Raw genomic sequence first — 24,460 nt, forward strand, 5'->3', positions numbered from 1 at the left:
CAGATACACTAATTTCACCAGAATAGAACACACTAACCCGGTTTCTTTACTGAACAGAATTAACAGTTTATTATCAAACAAGTCTTAACTAGTAATGAAGTAAAACAATATCACATAGATCAAATTTTTAAAATTCCAACATTAAATTTAAAAAAGTACCCTTTTCTACCTTATCCAACTTTTAAAGTCACTTTTACCTTAGTCCTTTCACACTCACACTCACACACACACACACACAATCATCTATATACCGGTTAACCAAAAAAGTAAAAAAGGATTTTTAGATCAGAGCTCTATTCTAGATAGAAAAAACACACCCGGGCAGATCACAGGGCCACCCCTGAGAAAAAAGCAGATGAGACGCACTGCACCAAATTGGCACACAGTCCAACCTTCGAGCACACGCAGGCAGGATTTTTAGAATCTTCCAGAATTAGTTCTCTCCAAGCGGCGTTGAAAAGTAATTTAGCAGGCCTTCTTGAAATATGGGAAACAAGATGAATACACAGTGAACTTCACAGAATCTTTTAGGGAATTGTGAGAAAGCAAGCTGGGTTGTAGTCTTCTGTTCTTTCTTGGAATTCTCTCCTTCTATAGCAAACTTGACTTTTTTAAAACATTCAGCAAGAATCTGGTCTCTTCCTCCAGAAGTTAAAACACACACTGACTCACAACCAAAAACATAACAGTGTTTCTGCCCATCCCACGTGTTCCATTGCTACTGGGCGTGTCCAATCAAAGGAGCGCTTGTCAATGCTCTGCCCTTGTTGCCAGGGCTTCTGCTCTAAGCCTAGGCCGAGCCATGTGACAAACAGCAACACTATTGCCAATCGGCTCCCTCAATCCTCTTGATTAAAAAACTGATCCAACATTTATTTTGCTTAACTATAAATTCCTTTAAAAAATATATTTTTAACAAAATAGAATCACTTTCATAACACTTCCCACAGTGAAATACAACAAAGTACCTCCAATACAAGGGAGGGATCCTAAATCAGACCCACCCTTGCAGTTGATACAAAGGCTCATCAGTGAGGAGGGGAAAGTTGACATGGAAACGCAATTGGTTAATATTGACTTTGTGCAAAAGTGTGGGATGAGCAATAGCAAATTACCAGCCTGTTTTATCTCTCTCCCGATTGTTATTTCATTAAAGTCAATTGCAGAAAATCGGGGGAGATGTAAAGCAGACTGCTGATTTGCTGTTGCCCATTTTACTCTCTTGCACAAAGTTAATATTACCCCCCATAAATTCTTTCAAGTCTAGTGTCACCAGACTCTCCAGGAAGTGAACCCTGCATCCCCTATAAATCGGGAGTGCACCGAATATCTAATCATGTGATCGTGTGACAAGGGACCATAATAATGAAACCCCTCATTATGTGAATTCGATACTGTAATCTCACAGATGCCCCACATACAGGTAGAGAGTAGAAGCTTTGCCTGCCTTCTGTTCCGCTAACGCGCACTCCATCCAAGTCTTAGAAACAATTTAACACTGAGCTGTTAATCACTGGCATAATCTAATGCTCACACAGTCAGCATATGAAAAATGGAACAGGTAGCCACTGATATGCTTTTGTGAAGGTGTCATGGAGTGTGCTGTACGTTGAGTAATGTCTCACACACTGTCTTCTCAAAGGTGAGGCTGTGTGCAAAATTCTCCAAGGTTCTTCCCTCAGCATGGTGGGGTCTCGTATGTCACAGATTCATCCAGGGAGAATTGTTCCCAGACCTGGGACCAACCTTCCGTACACTTAGAAAATGCAGTGTATCAGTGGTTCGATTCCTCGTTAGGTTTTAAGGGAGCAACAGCAACAATATCCAGGGAGGATGCTGATACTGTTCTATCTAATGACAGCTGCCCAAATGGAAGCTGGGCTGTAGCACGTCACCAGGCAGGCTATAATTTGAGACAACTGATTGGAATACTTTAATGTTTGTCCACTAGGGAATACTTTAGATTTAAAGTTCTTTCACAGGATCATCTTTTAACATCTGTAAATGTAGAAAAACAACTAGTCACGTTGGCTTCTGATAATATTTTAAATATTTAAATCAGCAGTACACTCGATTTGCTCAATTCCACAGGTGACCCCGTGTATGGGACTCCTGGCCTTGCTCCTCCTCATCTTCTTGGTCCCGAACCCTCCACGAGGAGCCTCAGAAGGTCACATGGACTCACCACACTCCAGAACCTCCTGGCTGCAGGATCTCAAATACCTCTCAAAGATGTAGGTTCTTGACGTCTGCTTTACTCAATGCTTTGGGATGGTTTTACTACATGAAAGGTGCTATTCAAATACAAATTATTGTTGCTGCTGAGAGTGACTAGAAAATGCAAAAATAATCTGAACCGGTGGAGTCAACTGTTACTAATGTTGGATCAGGATTCAACAAATTCCACATATGACACCCAGTCCAGTGCCTAACTTGGAATCTGGAATGTTCCAACAAATTCCAGCTTTTCCACCCCTTCAAGTCTGTACTTGTGCTTTTCTTCACATGAGCCACCTCTTTGAATACCACTCTCTTGCTCACTTCTTGTACTCTTTAAAACTCCTCTTTTTAAACCAGCTCTCGTTAAATACTCTTATTAATCCCATTCTCCTCTTGTATTCATTAATACACTTTTTCAAAAGTCTAATTTCCTTGTAAAAATGCTTATTGACTCTGCTTCAACATTTTTCGGCAGAGAATTCAACAATCCAGCCATCCTTTATGTTATGGCCAGGTGGGTGATGGCAGGCTGGTTTCCATTGTTCACCTCCCAACTGACCACAGATAGTGGGCTGGATTTTATGGGCCTGCCACTAGAAGTGGCGACAGGCGGAAAAAATGCACCGCCATGCCACCACGATCTACCGCGCGGTGGCTCATTAGCATGTGCAAGTCAGTCCGTCCCCTGATCACGTGGAGGGGGCGGGCTCTCCGATGCCGAGAATGACGTCATCTGATTAGTGAACAGGTGCTGGCGCCATCTTTAAAAGGCACCCAGCCCTGCATGAAAGCTCTTCCTACTTTTCTCTTGTGCTGCTGGAGCTGAGCAGCCAGGAGTGCCTGCAGCACAGCGCCAGGCTGCAAGGGAAGGGCAGAAGGTCCTTTCCCCCAGCGATGGTAAGAAGAGGTCCTCCCACCTGACCAAGCAAGCCTGGACGGAGATAGTAGAGGAGGTAAGCTGCCATGGGGTCATCTGACGAGACTGGGTGCAGTGCAGTAAGAGGGTCAACCATCTCATATGCGCAGCAAAGGTAAGTGGCATGTTGCAGAACGGCTCTGTTTGACCTGGTGTCCCCACACAGTATGGTACATCGGTGCCACTGCCATGTCAAACACAGGGAGGTTGGGCAGGGAGGATTGATGCCACATGAGTGGCTGCATGTGCGAATCAACTCACTCTCGTTTGCACCTCAGAGCATGGCACATCCATGACAGGGTGAGTCTGTATACCAGACTAAGCTTCCCCCACCTGTTGTTGAAGCACCCCTATTGTGCCAAACATCATGTTGTTGTTTAGCAATGTTCAATATTTGCATCCTTGCTCTTCCAGGTGAAGAGGGCCCACAATAGTCGAGAGGCATGCAGGACTGGTGGCAGGGTGCCAGACCTGAGGCTGCTCATGCCAGCCGAAGAAGAGGTGCTGGAGTTAGCTGGCAGCCAGGAGCATGTGCTGTTTTGGACGTGGAGCTTGGGGTCCCGGGTGAACAGACTGATTTTTCACAAACACAATGATTCCTCATAACTTTTCATATTTGGAGACTATGCTGTCATTGCGACATTTGTACCAAAAACCTAAATATACGCTCTTCATTTTGTATCTTGCAGGGCGATGCTCCGAATCGACATTGGAGGATCTGGAGACTTCCAGCACCTCTGAGGAAGAGACAACCTCCTACAACTTCCACCAGTGCAGATACACTCACCTTGGTGGGAATCCGTTTGGCTTTAGAATCTGGGTCACAAGCTGGTGAGAGCAGCACACAAGCGCCCAAACAGCTAGCTGAGCCTGAGGAAGGCGACACCTTTGATAGTTGGAGGACTGTGGGTGTCCATGCCCATGTTGAGCCCAAGGCTGATGATGATCCTCTGGTGTCAACAGCACAGGGCATGCTGGAGTTTCAGGGAGAGTTAAGGCAACATCTGGCGGAGATGCCACAGGCCACGCGCAGCCTTGAGCAGAAGGTGGGGGAGTCCATCTAGGACATAACAGCTGCCATGCCCCAGGCATATGAGTGCATGGCTTCCTCCATCGAGAGGTTGGTGACCCTCATGGAGAGGCAGTCCACTGATAGGTGCTAACCTGCAAACCCTCACCTCAGCCATGAGCTCACGCAGCAGTGGCAAGGCGAGAGGGGGACCAGGGGCCTGGAGAGTGTTTCTGCTCCGGCTCCTTCTTGGGAGCACTGCAAGATTCTTAGGAGCCTTGAGAGGGAGGAGGCAAGCCCGCACTCCACATCTGGGGACTCCCTCAGGCTTCCAATGTGAACACCGGCTCCTCAACCGGTGAGTACAACTCCAGCAGCCACGACGTCTGAGGAGAGTCCTGCACTGGTGCAGGAGGCCCTCAGGCAGTTGGGGCCCTTCAGGCCTCAGGCACCCAGAGATCGACCGTCGAAGTCATCTAAAACCAAAGGGTGACCTGATCAGCAGCCTGCCACCAGTCAAGCTGCTGGCACATAAGTAGCACCGCAAAGGAGCACCCGCAAATAACACAGATGGGTTTTCACAGGTGACACACCCATGTATTAATTGATATCAGTAAATGTGCTTTTCTAACATGTGTATCCGTTTTCTTGTGTGAATGACGCATGCCACCAGGTACCGATTATGTGTCCTCCCATTACATCATTGAACTGACAGAACTGCCAATGTAAGGAATAACATCATCGCCATGCCAGTATGTATGATGTGACACTGCACGTATGCAGTCACATGGGCAATGGCTCAGTCAGCTGCTGCCAGTAATGCTGGAGAGACAGTTGTTACAGATACAGAAGACTGCAGACCAGATGCAGGATGGTGGTGTGTGTTGTGGGGAGCATATGGCACACTTCAGGGATTGTGGAAGCGCTCCGTGATCAGGCATTGTTGTGCATCCCTTGCTCGCTGCTCGCCATGTATGCCCTCCATCAGTGCTCTCTGCGCTCCCATGCACAGCTGCTGCTGGATACCCTCTGTGTCCTCATCGTCTGAGGATGTCTCCTGCTTCCATACCTCATCATCCTATAAGGCCTCCCCACTCTGTAATCCAATGTTGTGCAGAACACAGCATACAGCAACAATGCGCAACTGTGCCCTCCACCCCACATAAAGGACTGATGGACTATTATTGTTCCCCCCCCTCTGCAGGGTCAGCCCCTTTCCCCACAAAAATGTTCACGGGTGCATAGTGGCCCCCTTTATTGAACAAGGGTACAGGGTACCACCTTTCATGAATGCAGAGTTCAGACCCCCTTCACAACACATGGACACCCACTTTCACAGGCTCCGAGGACTGACGCCTCAGTGGCGCCAGCTTTTCTCTGACATGAAAGTGAAGGCATGTGAGTGTCACACGTCCAGCTGAAAATTGTGAACCAATGGCTGAATCATACTGGAATGTATATTAATGCATGCAAAGAGGATATCTGAATATTTAACTCTGGGCCCTGTCGCTGAGAAGAGGGGGGCAGGAGGTGTGAGGTGGTGGGGAATACCACTACAGAAACCGCTGGGAAGATTGGGCCTGGTACTCCTGGCATCTGGCTCCATGGTGGGCCACTGCTGGAATGATCTTCCGGCACCTCCTGCCACGGAGCCCAATGTCGGGAGCCCTGTAAAATCCCGGCCAGTGTTTTTGTTTAAATTAGTGTTACAGCCCCTGTGTTTTGTTTGCCAAATACACAGTGACAGGTTTTCTTGTAGGTTTAAAACAGAAGATTAAATATTTATTGAACAATATTCATCACCCGAAATGTTCGCAGCACCATCCATGCACGCATTCACTCTCACAGGCACACAAAAGAGACAATAGATAGAAGTGACAGGGAAGAAGTGTAAAATTCTGTTGTTTCAGGAAAACCTGTCGGATCCTCTCAGAAGGTCAGTTTTAAAGTTGCAGGCCAGTTTGCTGGTTGTCTTATTTTGTTGGGTTGCTGAAGACTCCTGGTGGTTCACTTCAGTTTGAAGATGGTGCTGATATTCTTAGATAATCTTTCCCAGTCGGAGGAGTTGTTTCAAAGGACTCTCTTTTCTCTGCTGCAGTTGGCTTTCAACTTGTTTCAGGAGAGTTCAAAAGTTAGCTGGAACTGTTTTTTCTCTCTCTCAGCTTTGTGCTGGAATTCAAGATGGCTCTCACTGTTGACCATGTGGTTACAGAGACCAGACTGATGGTGATAACTTGATGACTGAACTGGAAAGACCCCTTTGTTCTTCAAAACAATTACCTTTAATGGTAATTCAGGTAATTCAGCCTGCCGGACTGAACATTGAGTTCAATAATTTCAGAGCATGACGGGCCCCCCATTTTACTTTTATTTTTAGTTATTTTTCCTTTTTTCTTTTTTACATTTTTTACAATTTTTTTTCTTTTATTTCATTTCATTGTAGTTTGTTCAGTTTGCTTACCCACTGTTTTTTTTTCATGCTTGTACTTGCTGCTGCTCAATCTTCAGTTCGTTAACACCCTATCTGTATTAATGCTTTGTCTTTCAACACACCATTAACATATTGTTTGCCTTTGCTCCATGACCTCTTGGTCAGCTATGTGGCCTTGTCCAATCTACACCTCCTTTTGTTATCTCTTGCCCCACCCCCGGCTCACTTGCTTATAACCTTTGACATTTCTAATATTTGCTAGTTCCGAAGAAGGGTCACTGACCCGAAACGTTGACTCTGCTTCTCTTTCCACAGATGCTGCCAGACCTGCTGAGTGGTTCCAGCATTTCTTGTTTTTATTTCAGATTTCCAGCATCCACAGTATTTTGCTTTTACCTTTAATGGTAAACTGATTTAAGTGTCAGTTTTGCCCATGTGACTTTAGGTTTCAGTTCCTGATGGGCTGTACAATAGCTTTTGATGGCCCCATTTTGATAAATGAGGGCTGTTCACATGCTATTGTGGTGAAGGGTATCTGGAGATGTAGAGTCTGGGAGTGTCTGGCTCATTTTATGTACAGCTCACATCCATGTGTGATAAGCTGTCTGATTAGGGGAGGCAGTGGCGTAGTGGTAATGTCACTGGACTAGTAATCTAGAGGCCCTGGCTAATGCTCTGGTGGGCATGAGTTTGAATTCAACCACGGCAGCTGGTGGAATTTGAATTCAATTAATTGATCCGGAATTAAAAAGCTCGTCTAATGGTGACCATGGAACCATTATCGATTGTTGTAAAAACCCATCTGGTTCACTAAAGTCCTTCAGGGAAGTATTTCTGCCGTAATTTCCTGGTCTGATTAGATTGGATTAGAGATACAGCACTGAAACAGGCCCTTCGGCCCACCGAGTCTGTGCCGACCAGCAACCACCCATTTATACTAATCCTACACTAATCCCATATTCCTACCAAACATCCCCATCTGTCCCTATATTTCCCTACCACCTACCTATACTAGTGACAATTTATAATGGCCAATTTACCTACCAACCTGCAAGTCTTTTGGCTTGTGGGAGGAAACCGGAGCACCCGGAGAAAACCCACGCAGACACAGGGAGAACTTGCAAACTCCACACAGGCAGTGCCCAGAATCGAACCCGGGTCCCTGGAGCTGTGAGGCTGCAGTGCTAACCACTGCGCCACTGTGCCGCCCAAAGGGCCTACCTGTGACTCCAGACTCACAGCAATGTGGTTGACTCTTAAATGCCTTCTGAAATGGCCACTCAGTTTCTCAACGGCAATTAGGGATGGGCAATTAATGCTGGCCTATCCAGTGATGCCGACGTCCTATGAGCGAATACAAAATTATCCATGTAGATAGGGTTAATCTGTTTTAGTTCTAGTCGATGTGAATGTGTATTTTAGTGCCAGAGGTGGTATCGGTCATGTGACTTGTCCCCCATTTTGTTGACAGCAAGTGTACCAACCTTATAAAATTGTTCTAATTTTTCATCGATGCACTTCTTGCGAGTGTGACATTATGTAAAGAAATTTTCTAATCTCCCCTCCAATTTTTTAGATTATTTAAAATCTGTGCATGCTCATTATTACTATAGCACTGCAAACAATCTCTCACTATTCACCTTGTTATAACCCTTCGTAATCTTGAAAACCTCTATCAGGTCACCCCTTAACCCTCTCAGTTCTAGTGAAAAGCCCTAACTTCTCAAGTCTCTTTTCATAACTGTGACTCTTCTTCCCGGGTAATATCCCAGTGAGTCTACACTGACTTTTTTCCCATGGTTTTATCTCCTTCCTATAATGAGATGCCCCAAACTATATACGATACTCCAGCTGCAGTCTAAGAAAGGTCTTGTACAAGTTGAGCATTACTTCCTTGCATTTTCATTCCATAACTCCAGGTACAAAACCAAAGGATTTCATTTCTTTATGGTTTTATCCACCTGTGCAGTGACTCAACAAGAGCTCTCTTCTCCATTAGAAATGTTGTCACTTATTTTATTTTATTTAGAGATATAGCACTGAAACAGGCCCTTCGGCCCTCCGAGTCTGTGCTGACCAACAACCACCCATTTATACTAATCCTACATTAATCCCATATTCCCTACCACATCCCCACCATTTTCCTACCACCTACCTACACTAGGGGCAATTTACAATGGCCAATTTACCTATCAACCTGCAAGTCTTTGGGTGTGGGAGAAAACCAGAGCACCCGGTGGAAACCCACACAGTCACAGAGATATTGCAAACTCTGCACAGGCAGTGCCCAGAACTGAACATGGGCTACTGGAGCTGTGAGGCTGCAGTGCTAACCACTGTACCACTGTGCTGCCCATATTGAGCTTCTATTCCCTATTTTTACTTCCAAAAATTACTTTACATTTTTTCTTAATTGAACTGCACCTGCCACCTGTCTACCCATTCTGAACAATGATGAATTTAAAGGGACATCTACCAGATCAAAACAAGACAGTTACTTCATGTTCATTGCAAATTCTTCTCACATCTTTCCAGTCTGAGCAATTGCCTTTTATCCCTATCCTTTGCTCCAAATATCGCTCCATCCATGTGACACTATTCCATGAGCAATGACCTTTGCCATAAGTCACTTGTGTGTTATCTTATCAAATGCTTTTTGAAATCAATATAAATCGTATCCAGCACATTTCCCTTATGTATCTTCTTTGTTTCTTCAAAATATTCTATAAGATTGGTCAAGTGTGACCTTTGGAAATCTAATGTGAATTGGCCCTGATTAGCTCCAAGGTAGGGGGTGGGGGAGGAATTTATCCTGGTGGCGGGGGTCTTGACGTCCTGAGAAACCGATGCCGAGATCCCTGCGGCACCTCTTCTTCAGAAGGCCCACATAGTCTAAGGATACAGGGTAAACCTTTCAGGACTGAGATGAGGAGAAATTTCTTCACCCAGAGAGTGTAGAGCCTGTGGAATTCGCTATCCCAGAAAGCAGTTGAGGCCAAAACATTGTATGTTTTCAAGGAGTTAGATAAAGCTCTTGGGTCTAAAGGGATCAAAGGGTATGGGGCGAAAGTGGGAACAAGCTACTGAGTTGGATGATCAGCCATGATCATAATGAATAGCGGAGCAGGCTCGAAGGGCTGAATGGCCTACTCCTGCTCTTATTTTCTGTGTTTCTATGAATTTAGTGCCAATCATGCACCTAAGTGGACACCAGCATGTCTTTCACAGGATCAAGGACCCCGTCACCAGAAGTCCTGCTTTGTAGACTTGCTGGCCAATCAGAGGCAGCACCATCTGGAGGCCAAGGAGCATCGCTGCAATGAGGCATCAGGTAGTTCAGGCCGAGAGAGGTCTTGCAGGGTGGGGATCATGGGAGAGAGAAGGAGAGAGAAGGAGAGGGGTCGGCAGCGAGGGAAGGTGGGTGGCCCTCGGTGGGCCCTCTCCTTCCTGATGCCAAGTCCCTCCTTCGGGTGCTGTGCTTTTTAATGAGGGACACCCCCACCCTGGAGCCAGGAAGCAGCCCACAGTTTTTCGTTCTATGCTTCCCGTGTGATGATAGGGTCGCCCACTGCATTACTAATTGTGGCTGTGGGGGAAGGAGGCCCTTAATTGAGGGTTAATTGCCCAGCTAAGAGTCTCAGTTGGCAGCAGACTAAATTTTGGCGAAGGCGGGAATCCCCCCCCATGCCACCGTCCCACCTGAATTTATGCTCTCCCTGCCTCTAAACCTGCCGTGAGGGAGTGCATAGAAATTCCCCCCAAGTGTTCTTCTGTAATTTCACTTTTTATTCTAGAGTATTAGTTTACCATTAATCAAAGAGGTCGGATAGGTAAATTGGCCATTGTAAATTGCCCCTAGTGTAGGTAGGTGGAAGGAGAATGGTGGGGATGTGGTAGAGTGTATGGGGTTAATGTAGGATTAGTATAAATGGGTGGTTGTTGGTCGGCACAGACTCGGTGGGCTGAAGGGCCTGTTTCAGTGCTGTATCTCTAAATAAAAAATAAAAATAAATAAATAAAGAGACTAACAGACCTAGACTTGAATGAACTTGACTTTAAGTAAAGTGAAAGCTAGTTAGTCAATGCATACAGCCACACCAGTCTGAAAGCATCTGATCTTAGAAGTTAAGCAGAGTCAGCCTAGGTTAGTATTTGACTGGGAGACTGCCTGGGAATACCAGATACAGTAGGCTTTTCTCTTCAGCAGAGGCTGCTCACTGTTTCATTCCGGAGTCTTTTTGCTTATCACTCCTGGTCTTTCTATCTCCCTTCATTGCTTCCACTTCTGATGTCCACTTTCTCTTTCATGTTCTCCCTCTCTCTGTCACACTCCCTCCCTCTCTCTCACGCTCCCTCCCTCCCTCCCTCTTGTGCTCCCTTCTTCCCTCTTGCACTCCCTCCTTCACTTTTGCATTCCCTCCCTCCCTCTCTTGCACTCTCTCCCTCTTGCACTTTCCTCAGTTCATTTCCTTGCAGTTGTTCTCCTTTCAGCCCAGGTAACTGCCCATGTTGAGGCCGTCGGCTGCTTTTCTCCAGTTGAGGAAAGGCCCGCATCTTTTCTCTGGTAGGCAAAGTGAAGAGGACTGGGTTCTGGGCTTCAGCCTTTCATAAGCTGCCAGCCTGGTGTTCCCAACCCTCCTGGAATGACCCAGAGTTTTCCTGAATTGGGGGTTCCTTGCTGAGCACTGACTCCAGTAGCCTGAGAGATTCGTGATGTATGTTTGCTGCCACAGTGCAGCCCCATAACCAGCCCAGGCTCGGTGACATCACCTAACCATCACAGTGGGGAGTTGGGACCATGTGGGATGCAGTCAGAAGGGTTTGGAGATCCAGGAATTGGAGCAGACTCAGCATTCAGGGAGGCTCTGAAACTGGGGCAGGAATTTTACGCACCCCCAGGAGTCGGCTGGAGGCAGGGGGGCGTAAAGTCAAGTGGGAGGTGGGGGAGGGGGTGGGTGGTGCCGTTCCCGTCGTTGACCTGCCCCGCTGTCTACCAATGGCAAGGTAGATGGCAAACCACTTACGGGCCTCCTCCCACCGCCGCTCATATCTTAGCAGGGGACAGGCACTTCACCAGCTGAGGAGGCCACCCGCTAACACCGGGCAACCTCCTTGCAGGCTGTGGGGGTGCTCCTGATCGGGCACCCTGTGCCCCACGGAAGGCCCCCCCCCCCACAGCAGCACCAGTGCCCTCACTGGAAAACCTCCCCCCGAGCCCTCTTGATTCCTCTTTGAGATACAGACCCTTAGAAAATAGGCGACATGTTTAGATAGAGGATCTGGATCGGCGCAGGCTTGGAGGGCCGAAGGGCCTGTTCCTGTGCTGTAATTTTCTTTGTTCTTTGTTCTTTGAGACCCCTCACCCCCGCCTTGCTGGGGCCCAACTGATTGTCCCTGGCAACCCCCAATCCCCACTTACATGTTCCAAGGGGACATCCCTGTTGCCCCTCTTGCTGGGTGCAGTCCCAGCAGTGGCCACCACTTCTGGTGGCACAGCTGGGACTGAGCAGCTGTTTACCTCCTGATTGGCAAGCAGCTCTTGGAGGCGGGACTTCCCGCCTCAGAAGGGCAGAAGTTCTGACCGAGGCAAATTAAGGACCTGGGCCATGCAAAACTATTGTGTGGCTTTCAGGCCCGGTGGATGCGAGTCTGCCCCCGACTTTTCAGCCTCCATCACAACATAAAATTCTGGCCTGGCAGAGGGTGACAGAGCTTGAGAGTGAGCGTGAAGAGAGGGAGACTGGGAAGAGGGCCTGGGAAGAGATGGAGATTTGGAATGGAGATTGGGGAGATATAAAAACTGGAGAGTGTGAGTTTGGTGAGAGAGGGAGACTGGGGAATGGGGATTTGGGGAGAGAGGGAGACTGGGAGAGATGGAAACTTGGAATGGGGGGTTGGGAGGAGAGATGTAGTCCAGGAATGGGGGCTCGGGTATTGAGGGAGATGGGATGGGAGGTTGGGAAAACAGAAGGGGACTGGGGTCAGGGCATTGGGGCTCAAGCAGAGGAGAGGGAAATGGGGTAGAAGTGGGAGCCAGCATTTCCCCCAGAGCCGGGAGCAGCAGCAGCAAGGTGGTGAGTGGGGGTGACACTAAGAGAGGAGCAGCCAGTAAAGGGCTGGGCAACCCAGAGACCTTACTGTGGGTAAACAGTGAAAGATGGTTCTCACTGGTGGATGATTGGGGAACATGAGTCACACCCCTACCTTTGGATTCCTCCCCTGGGTCTACCCTCTCCTTGTTTCCCCTGTTCCCTCCCTCTGGTCTCTCACCTTGGTCTCCCCTGCTTCCTCTTCAGCCTCTCCCCCTCTCCACCCTCAGAGTCCCCTCTTCCATCCACTTCAGTCTCACCCCATGCCCCCAGTCTCCCCTCACCCCCCACTCCTCAGCCTCCCCTCCACCGTCAGTCTCCCCTCTCCCTTCCCCCATGTCATCCTTAATCTCCCCTCGCCCCCCTCCACTTCCACTCTCAGTCTCCCCGTTCTTCCCCCTCAGTCTTGCCCACCTGCCCCAACCTCGGTCTCCTCCTCCCCCACTCTTGGTTTCCCTCAGCATTCTCTCTAATCAGTGAGGATGCAGGGGTCAAGTTGCACACAAGTAGTGGTCCCTTTAAGATGCGTGCATGTGCAGCAGCACGGCAATCTAAAATGGACAACATAATGCAACAAATGGGCCACACACAGCGAAGGGAAATTGGAGGGAACATTTGTTTCCCCTCCTTTCCCCCAGTCTCAGTCTCCCCTCATCCCCCATCTCGGTCTCCCCTCTTCCCCCACCCACCTCAGTGTCCCCTCTTCCCTCTCACCTTGGTCTCCCCTCTTCCCCCAGCTCAGACTCCTCTCGTCCACCCACACCTGTCTCCCCTCTTCCCCCACACCTGTCTCCCCTCTTCCCCACACACCTGGGTTTCCCTTCTTCCTCCTTTTCCTCAGTCTCCATTCTTTACTCTCACAACCTTGGTTTCCTCCCTTCCCCCCTTTCCTCAGTGTCCCCTCTTCATCCCCCACCTCAGTCTTCCCTCTACCCCCACCCTCTATTTGCCCCTCTTCACAGGAGGCCTTTCATGGAACATAGAACATAGAACAGTACAGCACAGTACAGGCCCTTCGGCCCACGATGTTGTGCCGAACCTTTAACCTACTCTAAGATCAAACTACCTACCTACCCTTCATTCTACTATCATCTATGTACCTATCCAAGAGTCGCTTAAATGCCCCTAATGTATCTGCTTCTACTACCACCGCTGGCAGCGCATTCCACGCACCCACCACTCTCTGTGTAAAGAACCTACCTCTGACATCTCCCCGTAACCTTCCTCCAATCACCTTAAAATTATGCCCCCTGGTGATAGCACTTTCCACCCTGGGAAAAAGTCTCTGGCTATCCACTCTATCTATGCCTCTCATCATCTTGTACCCCTCTATCAAGTCACCTCTCATCTTTCTTCGCTCCAATGAGAAAAGCCCTAGCTCCCTCAATCGTTCTTCGTAAGACATGCCCTCCAGTCCAGGCAGCATCCTGGTAAATCTCCTCTGCACCCTCTCTAAAGCTTCCACATCCTTCCTATAATGAGGCGACCAGAACTGAACACAATATTCCAAGTGTGGTCGAACCAGGGCCTTATAGAGCTGCAGCATAACCTCGCGGCTCTTAAATTCAATCCCCCTGTTAATGAAAGCCAACACACCATATGCTTTCTTAACAACCCTATCAACATGGGTGGCAACTTTGAGCGATCTATGGACATGGACCCCAAGATCCCTCTGTTCCTCCACACTACCAAGAATCCTGTCTTTAAGCCTGTATTCTGCATCCAAATTCGACCTTCCAAAATGAATCACTTCACACTTTTCCAGGTTGAACTCCATCTGCCACTTCTCAGCCCAGCTCTGCATTCTGTCAATGTCCCGTTGCAACCTACAACAGCCTTCCACACTATCCACAACTCCAGCAATCTTTGTGTCATCGGCAAACTTGCTAACCCAGCCTTCCATTTCCTCATCCAAGTCATTTATAAAAATTACAAAGAGCAGAGCTCCCAGAACAGATCCCTGCGGAACACCACTGGTCACCGAGCTCCATGCTGAATACTTTCCATCTACTACCACCCTCTGTCTTCTATGGGCCAGCCAATTTTGTATCCAGACAGCCAACTTTCCCTGTATCCCATGCCTCCTTACTTTCTGAATGAGCCTACCATGGGGAACCTTATCAAACACCTTGCTAAAATCCATATACACCACATCCACTGCTCTTCATCATTGTGTTTTGTCACATCTTCAAAGAATTCAATAAGGCTTGTGAGGCATGACCTGCCCCTCGCAAAGCCATGCTGACTGTCTCTAATCAAACCACGCTTTTCCAAATAATCATAAATCCTGTCTCTCAGAATCCTCTTCAATAATTTGCCCACTACTGACGTAAGACTGACTGGTCTATAATTCCCAGGGTTATCCCTATTCCCTTTCTTGAACAAGGGAATAACATTTGCCACCCTCCAATTATCCGGTACTACTCCAGTGGACAGTGAGGACGCAAAGATCGTCGCCAAAGGCGCGGCAATCTCTTCCCTCGCTTCCCGTAATATCCTTGGGTATATCCCGTCTGGCCCTGGGGACTTATCTGTCCTCATATCATTCAAATTTCCAGCACATCCTCCCTCTTAACCTCAACCTGTTCGTGCATATCAGCCTGTTTCATGCTGTCCTCACAAACGACCAGGTCCCTCTCACTAGTGAATAGTGAAGCAAAGTATTAATTTAGGACCTCCCCTACCTCCTCCGACTCCAGGCACAAGTTCCCTCCACTATCCCTGATCGGCCCTACCCTCACTCTGGCCATCCTCTTGTTCCTCACATAAGTGTAGAACGCCTTGGGATCTTCCTTAATCCTACCCGCCAAGACCTTTTCATATCCCCTTCTAGCTCTCCTAAGTCCATTGTTCAGTTCCTTCCTGGCTATCTTGTAACCCTCTAGAGCCCTGTCTGATCCTTGCTTCCTCAACCTTAAGTAAGCTTCCTTCTTCCTCTTGACTAGCTGTTCCACATCTCTTGTCACCCTACCATCCCTTCCTTGCCTCATTGGGACAAACCTATCCAGCAGTCGCAGCAAATGCTCCCTAAACAACCTCCACATTTCTGTCATGCATTTCCCTGAGAACATTTGTTCCCAATTTATGCTCCCCAGTTCCTGCCTAATAGCATTGTAATTCCTCCTCCCCCAATTATGGGTAAACTGACTGGCCTGTAGTTGCTGGGCTTATCCTTACACTCTTTCTTGAACAAGAGTGTAACATTTTCAATTCTCCAGTTCTCTGGCATCACACCTATAGTTAAGAAGGATGGCCAGTGCCTCTGCAATTGCCAGCCTTACTTCTCCCAGTATCCTCAGATGCATCTCATCCAGTCCTGGTGACTTATCAACTTTAAATACAGTCAGCCTTTCTAATACCTCATCTTTATCAATTTTGACCTATTCAGTGTCTCAATTACCTCCTCTTTCATTAGACCTTTGGCAGCATCTTCTTCCTTGGTAAAGACAGATACAAATAACTCATTTAGTACCTCAGCTATGCCCTCTGCCTCCATGGATAAATCCTCTCTTGGTCCCTAATTGGCTCTACTCCTCCTTTTAACACCCTTTTACCATTTCCATGCCTATAGAAGACTTTTGGATTCCCTTTTAAACTGAAGACTTAAATAAATACTCACCAATCAGCTGCTTCCCTTGCGCTGATGTCACTTTATTTTACAGGGAGGCTAACTTAAATGTTTGCATTTATCTAGCAACTTTCACAACCTCAGGATGTTCCAAAGCACTTTACAGCAAATAGAGTACTTCTATAATGTGGTCACTGTTATATTGCAGAAAATGCAGCAATGAATTTGCACACAGCAAGATCCCAAAAACAGCAATATAAAGTTACCAGTCAATCTTTAGTTTAGTTAAGAGATACAGCACTGAAACAGGCCCTTTGGCCCACCGAGTCTGTGCCGACCATTAACCACCCATTTATACTAATCCTACACTAATTCCATATTCCTACCACATCCCCACCTGTCCCTATATTTCCCTACCACCTACCTATACTAGGGGCAATTTATAATGGCCAATTAACCTATCAACCAGCAAGTCTTTGGCATGTGGGATGAAACCGGAGCACCCGGTAGAGTGGGGGATATGCCGGGCCATGAGGTTACAGATTGTGGTTGAGTACAATTCTGCTGATGGCCCACAGCCCCTCATGGATGCCCAGTTTTGCATTGCTAGATCTGTTCGAAATCTACCTCATTTAGCACGGTGATAGTGCCACACAACATGATGGACGGTATCCTCAATGTGAAGGCGGGACTTTGTCTCCACAAGGACTGTGCGGTGGTCACTCCTACCAATACAGTCATGGACAGAAGCATCTGCGGCAGGCAGATTGGTGAGCACAAGGTCAAGTATGTTTTTCCCTCGTCTTGGTTCCCCCACCACCTGCCGCAGACCCGGTCTAGCAGCTATGTCCTTTAGTACTTGGCCAGCTCGGTCGGTAGTGGTGCTACTGAGCCACTCTTGGTGATGGACATTGAAGCCCCCCACCCAGAGTACATTTTGTGCCCTTGCCACCCTCAGTGCTTCCTCCAAATGGTGTTCAACATGGAGGAGTACTGACTCATCAGCTGAGGGAGGGCGGTAGGTGGTAATCAGTAGGAGGTTACCTTGCCCATGTTTGATCTGATGCCATGAGACTTCATGGGGTCCGGAGTCGATGTTGAGGACTCCCAGGGCAACTCCCTCCTGACTGTATACCACTGTCTCCAGATCAATACCCTGGGTCTCTGGGTTACTAGTCCAGTGATAATACCACTACGCCACCGCCTCCCCCCAGTTTATTCTGTAACTCATGTAACCACTCTTGGCAACCTCCTTAGAGCTTAGATTCCCACCTAGCTTTGTATTGTCAGCAAACTTGGATATGTTATTCTCGGTGTCTTCGCCTAATTGATTGATATAGACTGCAAATAGCTGAGGGTTCAGCACTGATCATTGTGACAGACCACTTGTTACAGCCTGCCAACTTGAAAATGCCCCATTCTCCCTACTGTCTGATTTTTGTCTCTTACGAATTCGCTATCCATGCTAATATATGTCCCCCAAGTCCTAAAGTGCTTCACAGTCAAATAAGTTTTTTTGAAATGTAGTTACTGCTGTAATTGCTGTAGTGTAGATGCAGTAAAATGATTTTGATAGTGTAGAACAGAAGAATCTGTTTCCAGTGGTCGGAGTGTTGGTAACCAGGGGTCACAGATTTAAGATAATGACAAAAGAACCATAGAGGAGATGAGAACTTTTTTAATGCAGCGAGCTGAGAATGATCTGGATGAAATGCACTGCCTGAAAGGGTGGTGGAAGAATTTCAATAATAGCTTTCAATAAGGAATTAGATAAATACTTGAAGGGGAAACATTCTCAGGGCTATGGGGAAAGAACAGTGGAGTGGGACTTAGCAACAGTCAGCATCATCTCTGCTGCTGCCTCAACCAGTCTGCTGCAGAAATCCTCATCCATGTTGTTGTTAATAATTGCTTCTGAGCAAGTGTCAGGGGTTTATAAGCCAATTTGCAACCTTCCCTTGACAACAGCCTCTAATTGACCTCAAAATTTGTGGCCTGTAAGGGACAACCTGCTTAAACAAAACTGCAACTTAGCATAAGAATAATACATCATGCCCCACTCTCATCCATGTGAAACACTCTATCCATGAACATTATAAGCAATGCCACTGGACATCTGGAAAAAATATTTAAAACTAAATAGCTCAGTGAACAACTGGACCCCCAATTCCTGTTACTGTGGCGGGAGACCAGCAGAGACCCCTCCCCCTCCCCTTCCCGGTTGTGTCAGGTCACTGCTGCCTTGGGTTTCCAGTTTATTCTGTAACAGAGTGGATCCGCCAGCCAATCATTAGGAGGCAAATGTTATCAGGGAGTGGAGCCAGAATCGGAGACCTCAGACCGCAGGAGTTTCCGCTCCACTGGGACCTAGTAATTCCGTGATGACGGGACAGCTGGTCAATCTTGATACCAACCTGCATTGTGGGACATGGATTGAGTCAAAGTACACGGGTTGAGTTACACGAGTTGAGTTGAAGTGCATGAGTTGAGTTGAGGTACACAGGTTGACTTTAAATGCATGAGTTGAGGAGTTGCGTTGAGGTACATGGTTTGAGTCAAAGTACACGGGCTGAGTTGAGGTACGTGGGTTGGGTTAAAGTACACAGGTTGAGTTGAGGTACACCACCCTCCAGATGGTTGAAAATTGAGATGGTGGAGGGAGGGAGGGGCGCTGTGAAAGATATGGTAATGGGACCAGGGATGGGACAGAAGTTGAGGGAGCGATTTACAGAGGGGAATCCAGAGGTGGGAAGAACTTTGATTTAATGGTAACTCACTAAAACTACACTGTAGTAAATTGATAACACTCAGATTTTCCTCATCACTGACAGTAACAAGTGTAAACTCTTATACCCTACCTGTAACTAGTAGTGACCCTATAACCTACTGATATTTACCCTGAAGCCATAGCCAGAATCTCGCTGCATTGTGCAAGTTGATGTTAGACTGCCCAGTTGATGCCACCTTTTAAAGTCCCAATCTCTCTCCCTGTATTTCCTTGGATTCTGTTTTGGGTTCTGGTTCTGTGTGAAGGTGACGACTCTGCACTGGGAGCCTCAGTCCGAGCCGATTTGTACTTGGACTTTACATCAAAGCCAGTGGTACAGGGAGGCCTGGGCAACAAACCCCTCCCTCCATTAATGGTGGGTGTCAAAGTTTCTGGCCTAATGGGGCAGCCACTTGATCTCATGTCTGCTTACCCCTGGCATGTAGATGAGGTGTCTACTCATTGACTTTGACATTGGAGGACACTGGTGGGCCTGGTCCAGGCATAAGAGGCAGGATTGTGACAAGTTTCAGTGCTTGTTGGGCCTGTGAATGGTCAAAGAGATGTGACAATGTCTAATGTTTCCATTGCTTGGCGGGTGGGAGGTGGCCTGATTTAAATGTCATCGATACCTCTCAATAAAGGCCATTCAATCTTTCTAATCTGGGCTTTCAGACGGAGTTTCGTGTTGCTGGTATTTAGCACAGCAGCCGTCATGTTCATAATTGGTGCCCTGGGATTCTGGGGACCCCTCCTCCTGCTCCGTGCACAGACTACAGATGGATCCTCACTGCGTACTGCCAGTAACTCTCAGATCAGGTAAGGCTGGCCATCAGTTCTCATTAAATTAACCATAACTAGGTGATAATGTAGTGGTTATCTTCCTCGACTACAGAGGTCTGGAGTGAAAACCCAACTCATTTACTAATGTTCTTTTGAGAAGGAAACCTGCTGTTTTTACCAAATCTGGCCTAAATGTGAGAAGGGGTCGAGGGGTTGTGTCTCAGCCTTTGCCTGGTTTAACCGTAACAGGGTTTAATTTTAAAACACCGTGTTTTTAGCTCCCCCTTAGTGAATCCTTGTTTACTGCTCCAATTGTAAGGCAAAGAAATCAAAATGGTTTCCTTAGATTTATTCAAGAAAGGTAGAAGTTTATTAATCTTAAACTTTAATCCGGTTAACAACTACGAATATGCGACTCGACCATGCGAGCATGCATACGCGACAAACACACACGCAGATAGAGACAGAAAAGGTTGAAGGAATAAAGGGGAAAAGTTTGAGGCAATATCTGGTAGTTGCAGTCCTTTAAGTTCAATGTGGAGTCTGGTTGCCGGTAAGTCTTGCAATTCGTTGGGGCCCAGTTCACGCTTCAACTTGTTTTGATGTAGGAGTCTTTTCTCTCTTGAGGTTTATGTGTCTTTCGTGGGTCCGGTGGCTTGGGAGAAAGTGAGACAGAGAGAGATACTTCCTTGTTCCAGCTGTACTTTAAGAGCCCTGCCTTCTGTTCCTTTCTGTGGCACAATTCAAAAAATCCCAGGTTGCCCAGCTGATTAGTCATGTGACTAGTTCCTTATTTGGAACAGTCTCTCCTGTGACGTTTGTGGATTGTATCACCTTAGCAGTCTCTGGAATGTGCTTCCTTACACCTTCAATGTCTGGCGATCAAAATCCATTTGGGTTAATTGGAGCAGGGAATTCGTTGGGGCCCTGCAGAATGAAATGCAATTTTTAAAAAAAGAACATTTCATTAAAAGGGAAGAGAGAGAAGATAAGGACAAGAAAACACACACGCATCTCTCTTATTCATTTAGAACCCTAACATTTGTTACAGCCTGTCTTTTCTTGGTAGCAGTGCTGCTTTAAATAACCCTTTCTGGCATCTCAATAAACATGTGGTTTTTGGGAAAGTTTTTTTTTCCAGTTTGCACATTTCCATGACTGCCTAAGGTGTCTTTGTTCTTGCTGAGGTCTGTAGAGGGAGGGTTAGGTTTAATTAGCCCTAGGTTCGAGTTCTGCTCAGGGGCGGCGGCAGTGAGCGGTTCCAGTCTGAATTCTTTTTCAGTGCTTTGATGAATCATGCAAGGGCTTTTCACCTCAGGGAATGGCTGGTTCCCTTTTTTCCTGACTGTGGGGGACAATTCTTTGCTAATCTTTCCTTTGTCCTCTGGGACACTCCTTGCAGGTATTTGCCCAAATTCTACTGCACTCCCCTGCGGCACCTCGACTAGACGAGGCATCACCGTCACAGTTTCTCTGCCCTCTTGAGCACTTTCTTTGTCTCTGCAGGTTCCTGTAAATGCTGTTAGCCACTCTGGTGGGGTGCTTCTAGTGTCTGCATTTAAATAGGAGGATGTGGGGTCTAACTTTTCAAATATTACGGGGTTGGCTGACCAAACACTGATACAGGACTTAGGGGTGCAGATTTCACCATAAGTTGGGGTTTCCCCTCCACCTGGCACATGTGACAACTCCTGAAATACTCCACCACATCTTTGTGGAGTTTTGGCCAGTCAAACTGCGATCTTATGCGAGCTTTGGTTTTTCGTATTGTGACATGGACAGCCATTGCAATCTCATGGGCCATTTTTAATATTTCTCTCCAGTACCTCTGCGCCACCACTAACTGGTGAACCACTGTCCACTCCTTGCTCTCAGGTCTGTGAGGAGCACTCCATTTCCTCATTAGTACTTCATTCTTAAAATAGTAGCAATCAGGAACTCCCTCTGCTTCACTTTCAGATTGGGCAGCCTGTGCTAACTCTCTCAATACTGGGTCAGCTCGCTGAGCCTCAGCTAGGAAATATCCATTTAACTCATTTCCTGGGTCTTCTAACTTTCCAAAGGAAGTCTCAGACAGACAGACCTCATGGTCACCTGCCTGCACTGCCAATTCAGTCTCCTCTAGGGGAGCTGGTTTGATCATGGCCTCACTCATTACCCATTCAAGGAAAGTGCAGGGGACCGTCTCCTGCAACTGTCCTGTCTCTCTGACCTCTTGCGGTCTCTTTTGCTATACTGGGGAAGCTACCACCTTCATCCCTGCCAACTCATTACCTAGGAGTTGGTTAACCCCATCCACAGGCAGACTAGGGACAATCCCTATGGTCATCGGTCCTGAAACTAGGTTGCACTCCAAGTGCACCCGGTGTAAAGATAAAACATACGCTGCCCTCCAATACCATTCACCACCATTCTGGAGTTTACTGCACTCTCTGGGGAAAAGGTCAGGCTTTTTCCCAGTAAAAGGGATCTAGTGCCCCTGTGTCCCTGAGGATTACTATGGGCTTGCTTGCCCCACTCTAGGGATATGGGGTTACTCTCCCTTCAGACACAAAACTCTGATAACCTTCAGGAATCCTATTAAATTTTCCTGCACTTGTAGTGGTAGACTTCCTGGGTCTCACTCTTACTGCAGTTAAAGCCACAGCTTGTTCAGCTGTGCTTTACATCGGAGTCCCTTCTTCAATGAGCAGGGCCGGGCTCTATGAGTCTTCTGCTCTTCTACATGTGTCTTTATGGAGAATGGGAGAGAGCTGTAAAATTGCTCTGGCAAAATTACTTCTCTGAGATTTTTATAGCTGTGTTGCACTTTAAGAGCCCTCAGCCACTGGTCAAAAGCCAGCTGCTTACTTCTCTCAAACTCCAGGTAAGTTTGATCAGCTTGCTTCTTGAGGGTTCTAAACTTTTAGTGATAGGCTTCTGGTACTAACTCATATGCCCCGAGGATAGCATTTTTTGTCAGTTCATAATCTGATGAACTCTCATCTGGCAACAGAATAAACCTTATATGGGCTTTTCCGGTTAATTTGCTCTGTATCAGCAGAGTCCAAGCCTCAGCTGGCCACTTTAACTCCCTTGTAAGTTTTTCAAAAGACACAAAAAACTCTTCCATGTCTTTCTCATTGAATTTTGGGATCAGTTGGGAGAGTTTTAACATTTCTGTACCGAGCCCTGAATTACACTCCTCCATATTGGCCATGCTTTCACTGGGGTTACTCTGTCGCTTCCTAGTTAACTCAAGTCGCTTCAGCTCTCTCTTGTCGCATTCTTTCTGGAAGGTTCTTTCTCTTTCTGTCTCCTCCCTCTCTTTGTCTTCACGTTCCTTCTGGAAGGCTCTTTCTTTCTCTCTCTCTCTTTCTTTCTCCTGTCTCTCTCTTTTTCTCTTTCCTCAAATTCAAGTTTCCTCTGTATCTTTGCGAGCAATACCCTGTCGGAATCTACTTCTAACCCTGTTTCTGCTTCTTCAGATTCAAGGGAAAAATGGTTGGCCACTAGCCTGAGGAGTTCAGATTTCCTATCCTTGCCACGTACAATGATCGCACACTGCTCAGCCATTTTCCTCAACTCCTCCAAAGACAGTGTTTTTAGAGTCAGAGAGCTATACAGCACAGAAAAAGGCTCTTTGGCCCATCGTGTCTGTGCTGGCCACCAAACACCTGTCTATTCTAATCCCATTTTCCAGCACTTGGCCCATAGCTTTGTTTTAGCTTATTCCAAGTTACTTCACCCTGGCTTGGGAGCTACTAGCTTCAGTCGCAGACATGTTCGTATTCTAGCACACACAACCACTAGAAAACCTGTATTGAAATCTTTTCTCTTTCTGGGTTGGGAATAATTTGGCTTCCCACTTCCAATTTTCTCATTTGTCTGTGGGTCAAATCTCGGATGCTAGCCCCCAAATTTCTTTTACGATCAGGTGAAAAGGGGTCGAGGGGTTCCCTCTCAGCGTTTGCCTGGTTTAGTCGGAATGGTTTAATTTTAAAACACCGTGTTTTTAGCTGTCCCTTAGGAAATCCTTGTTCACTGCTCCAATTGTAAGGCAAAGAAATCAAACAGGTTTCCTTAGATTTAAACAAGAAAGTGTCATGCAGGCCCCCACCTGCCAAGAATGAGGCACATTAATTTAGCTACATGGATATTCAATTTCAAATTGTTGCTTTGAGGAAGAGAAGGCCTGTGACAAGGGGTTGCCAGGCCCCTGGCTGGAAAGACATTTTTGCATATTAACAGACAGTGTTGGAACAAAGGAGATATCCCCTGCTCCAATACTATCCACAAACAGACCTGGTCAAACTAGTTAGTCACATGACTAACCTGCTCAGCAGTCTGGGTTTTTTTCTGAATTGTACAGAGTTTGAACTGAGAGTTTGGGCAGAAAGTTGTTTGCTCCTGGACTGAAACAACCTCTCCTGGCTGGCTTGCCACAGCCTTTCCTGTTTGCTCCCATCTCTTTCTCATGGAACTGAATCCACTGAAGACACATGAACTCCAAGAGAGAAAAGTCACCTACAGCGAACAAGGTTTAAGAAGAATACTGGGCCCCAATGAAAAGTGAGATCTATCTACAATCAAGGACTCTACAGAGATCTCAAAGAACCGGAACAAAAACTCTTCATGTATAGCCTCAAACTTTTCCACTTTATTTCTTCTGCTCTTTTTTGTCTCTATTTGCATGTG

The 24,460-nt window shown here is 46.9% G+C and overlaps 1 protein-coding gene across 4 annotated transcripts in view; it reads left to right on the forward strand.

Annotated features, from left to right (window-relative positions):
* LOC137346566 (protein spinster homolog 1-like) overlaps window positions 1-24,460 on the forward strand; it is a 236,450-nt gene that overhangs the window by 55,473 nt on the left and 156,517 nt on the right. For 3 of the 4 annotated variants that reach the window (XM_068010075.1, XM_068010076.1, XM_068010077.1), the window contains exons 6-7: window positions 2,092-2,234; window positions 19,676-19,819. In XM_068010075.1, the coding sequence (XP_067866176.1) occupies window positions 2,092-2,234; window positions 19,676-19,819 (287 nt within the window). The remainder of the gene's footprint in view (window positions 1-2,091; window positions 2,235-19,675; window positions 19,820-24,460) is intronic. The other variant, XM_068010078.1, reaches the window with a different exon arrangement.

Source organism: Heterodontus francisci, chromosome 30 (assembly GCF_036365525.1).
Source record: "Heterodontus francisci isolate sHetFra1 chromosome 30, sHetFra1.hap1, whole genome shotgun sequence".
Classification (NCBI taxonomy): domain Eukaryota; kingdom Metazoa; phylum Chordata; class Chondrichthyes; order Heterodontiformes; family Heterodontidae; genus Heterodontus; species Heterodontus francisci.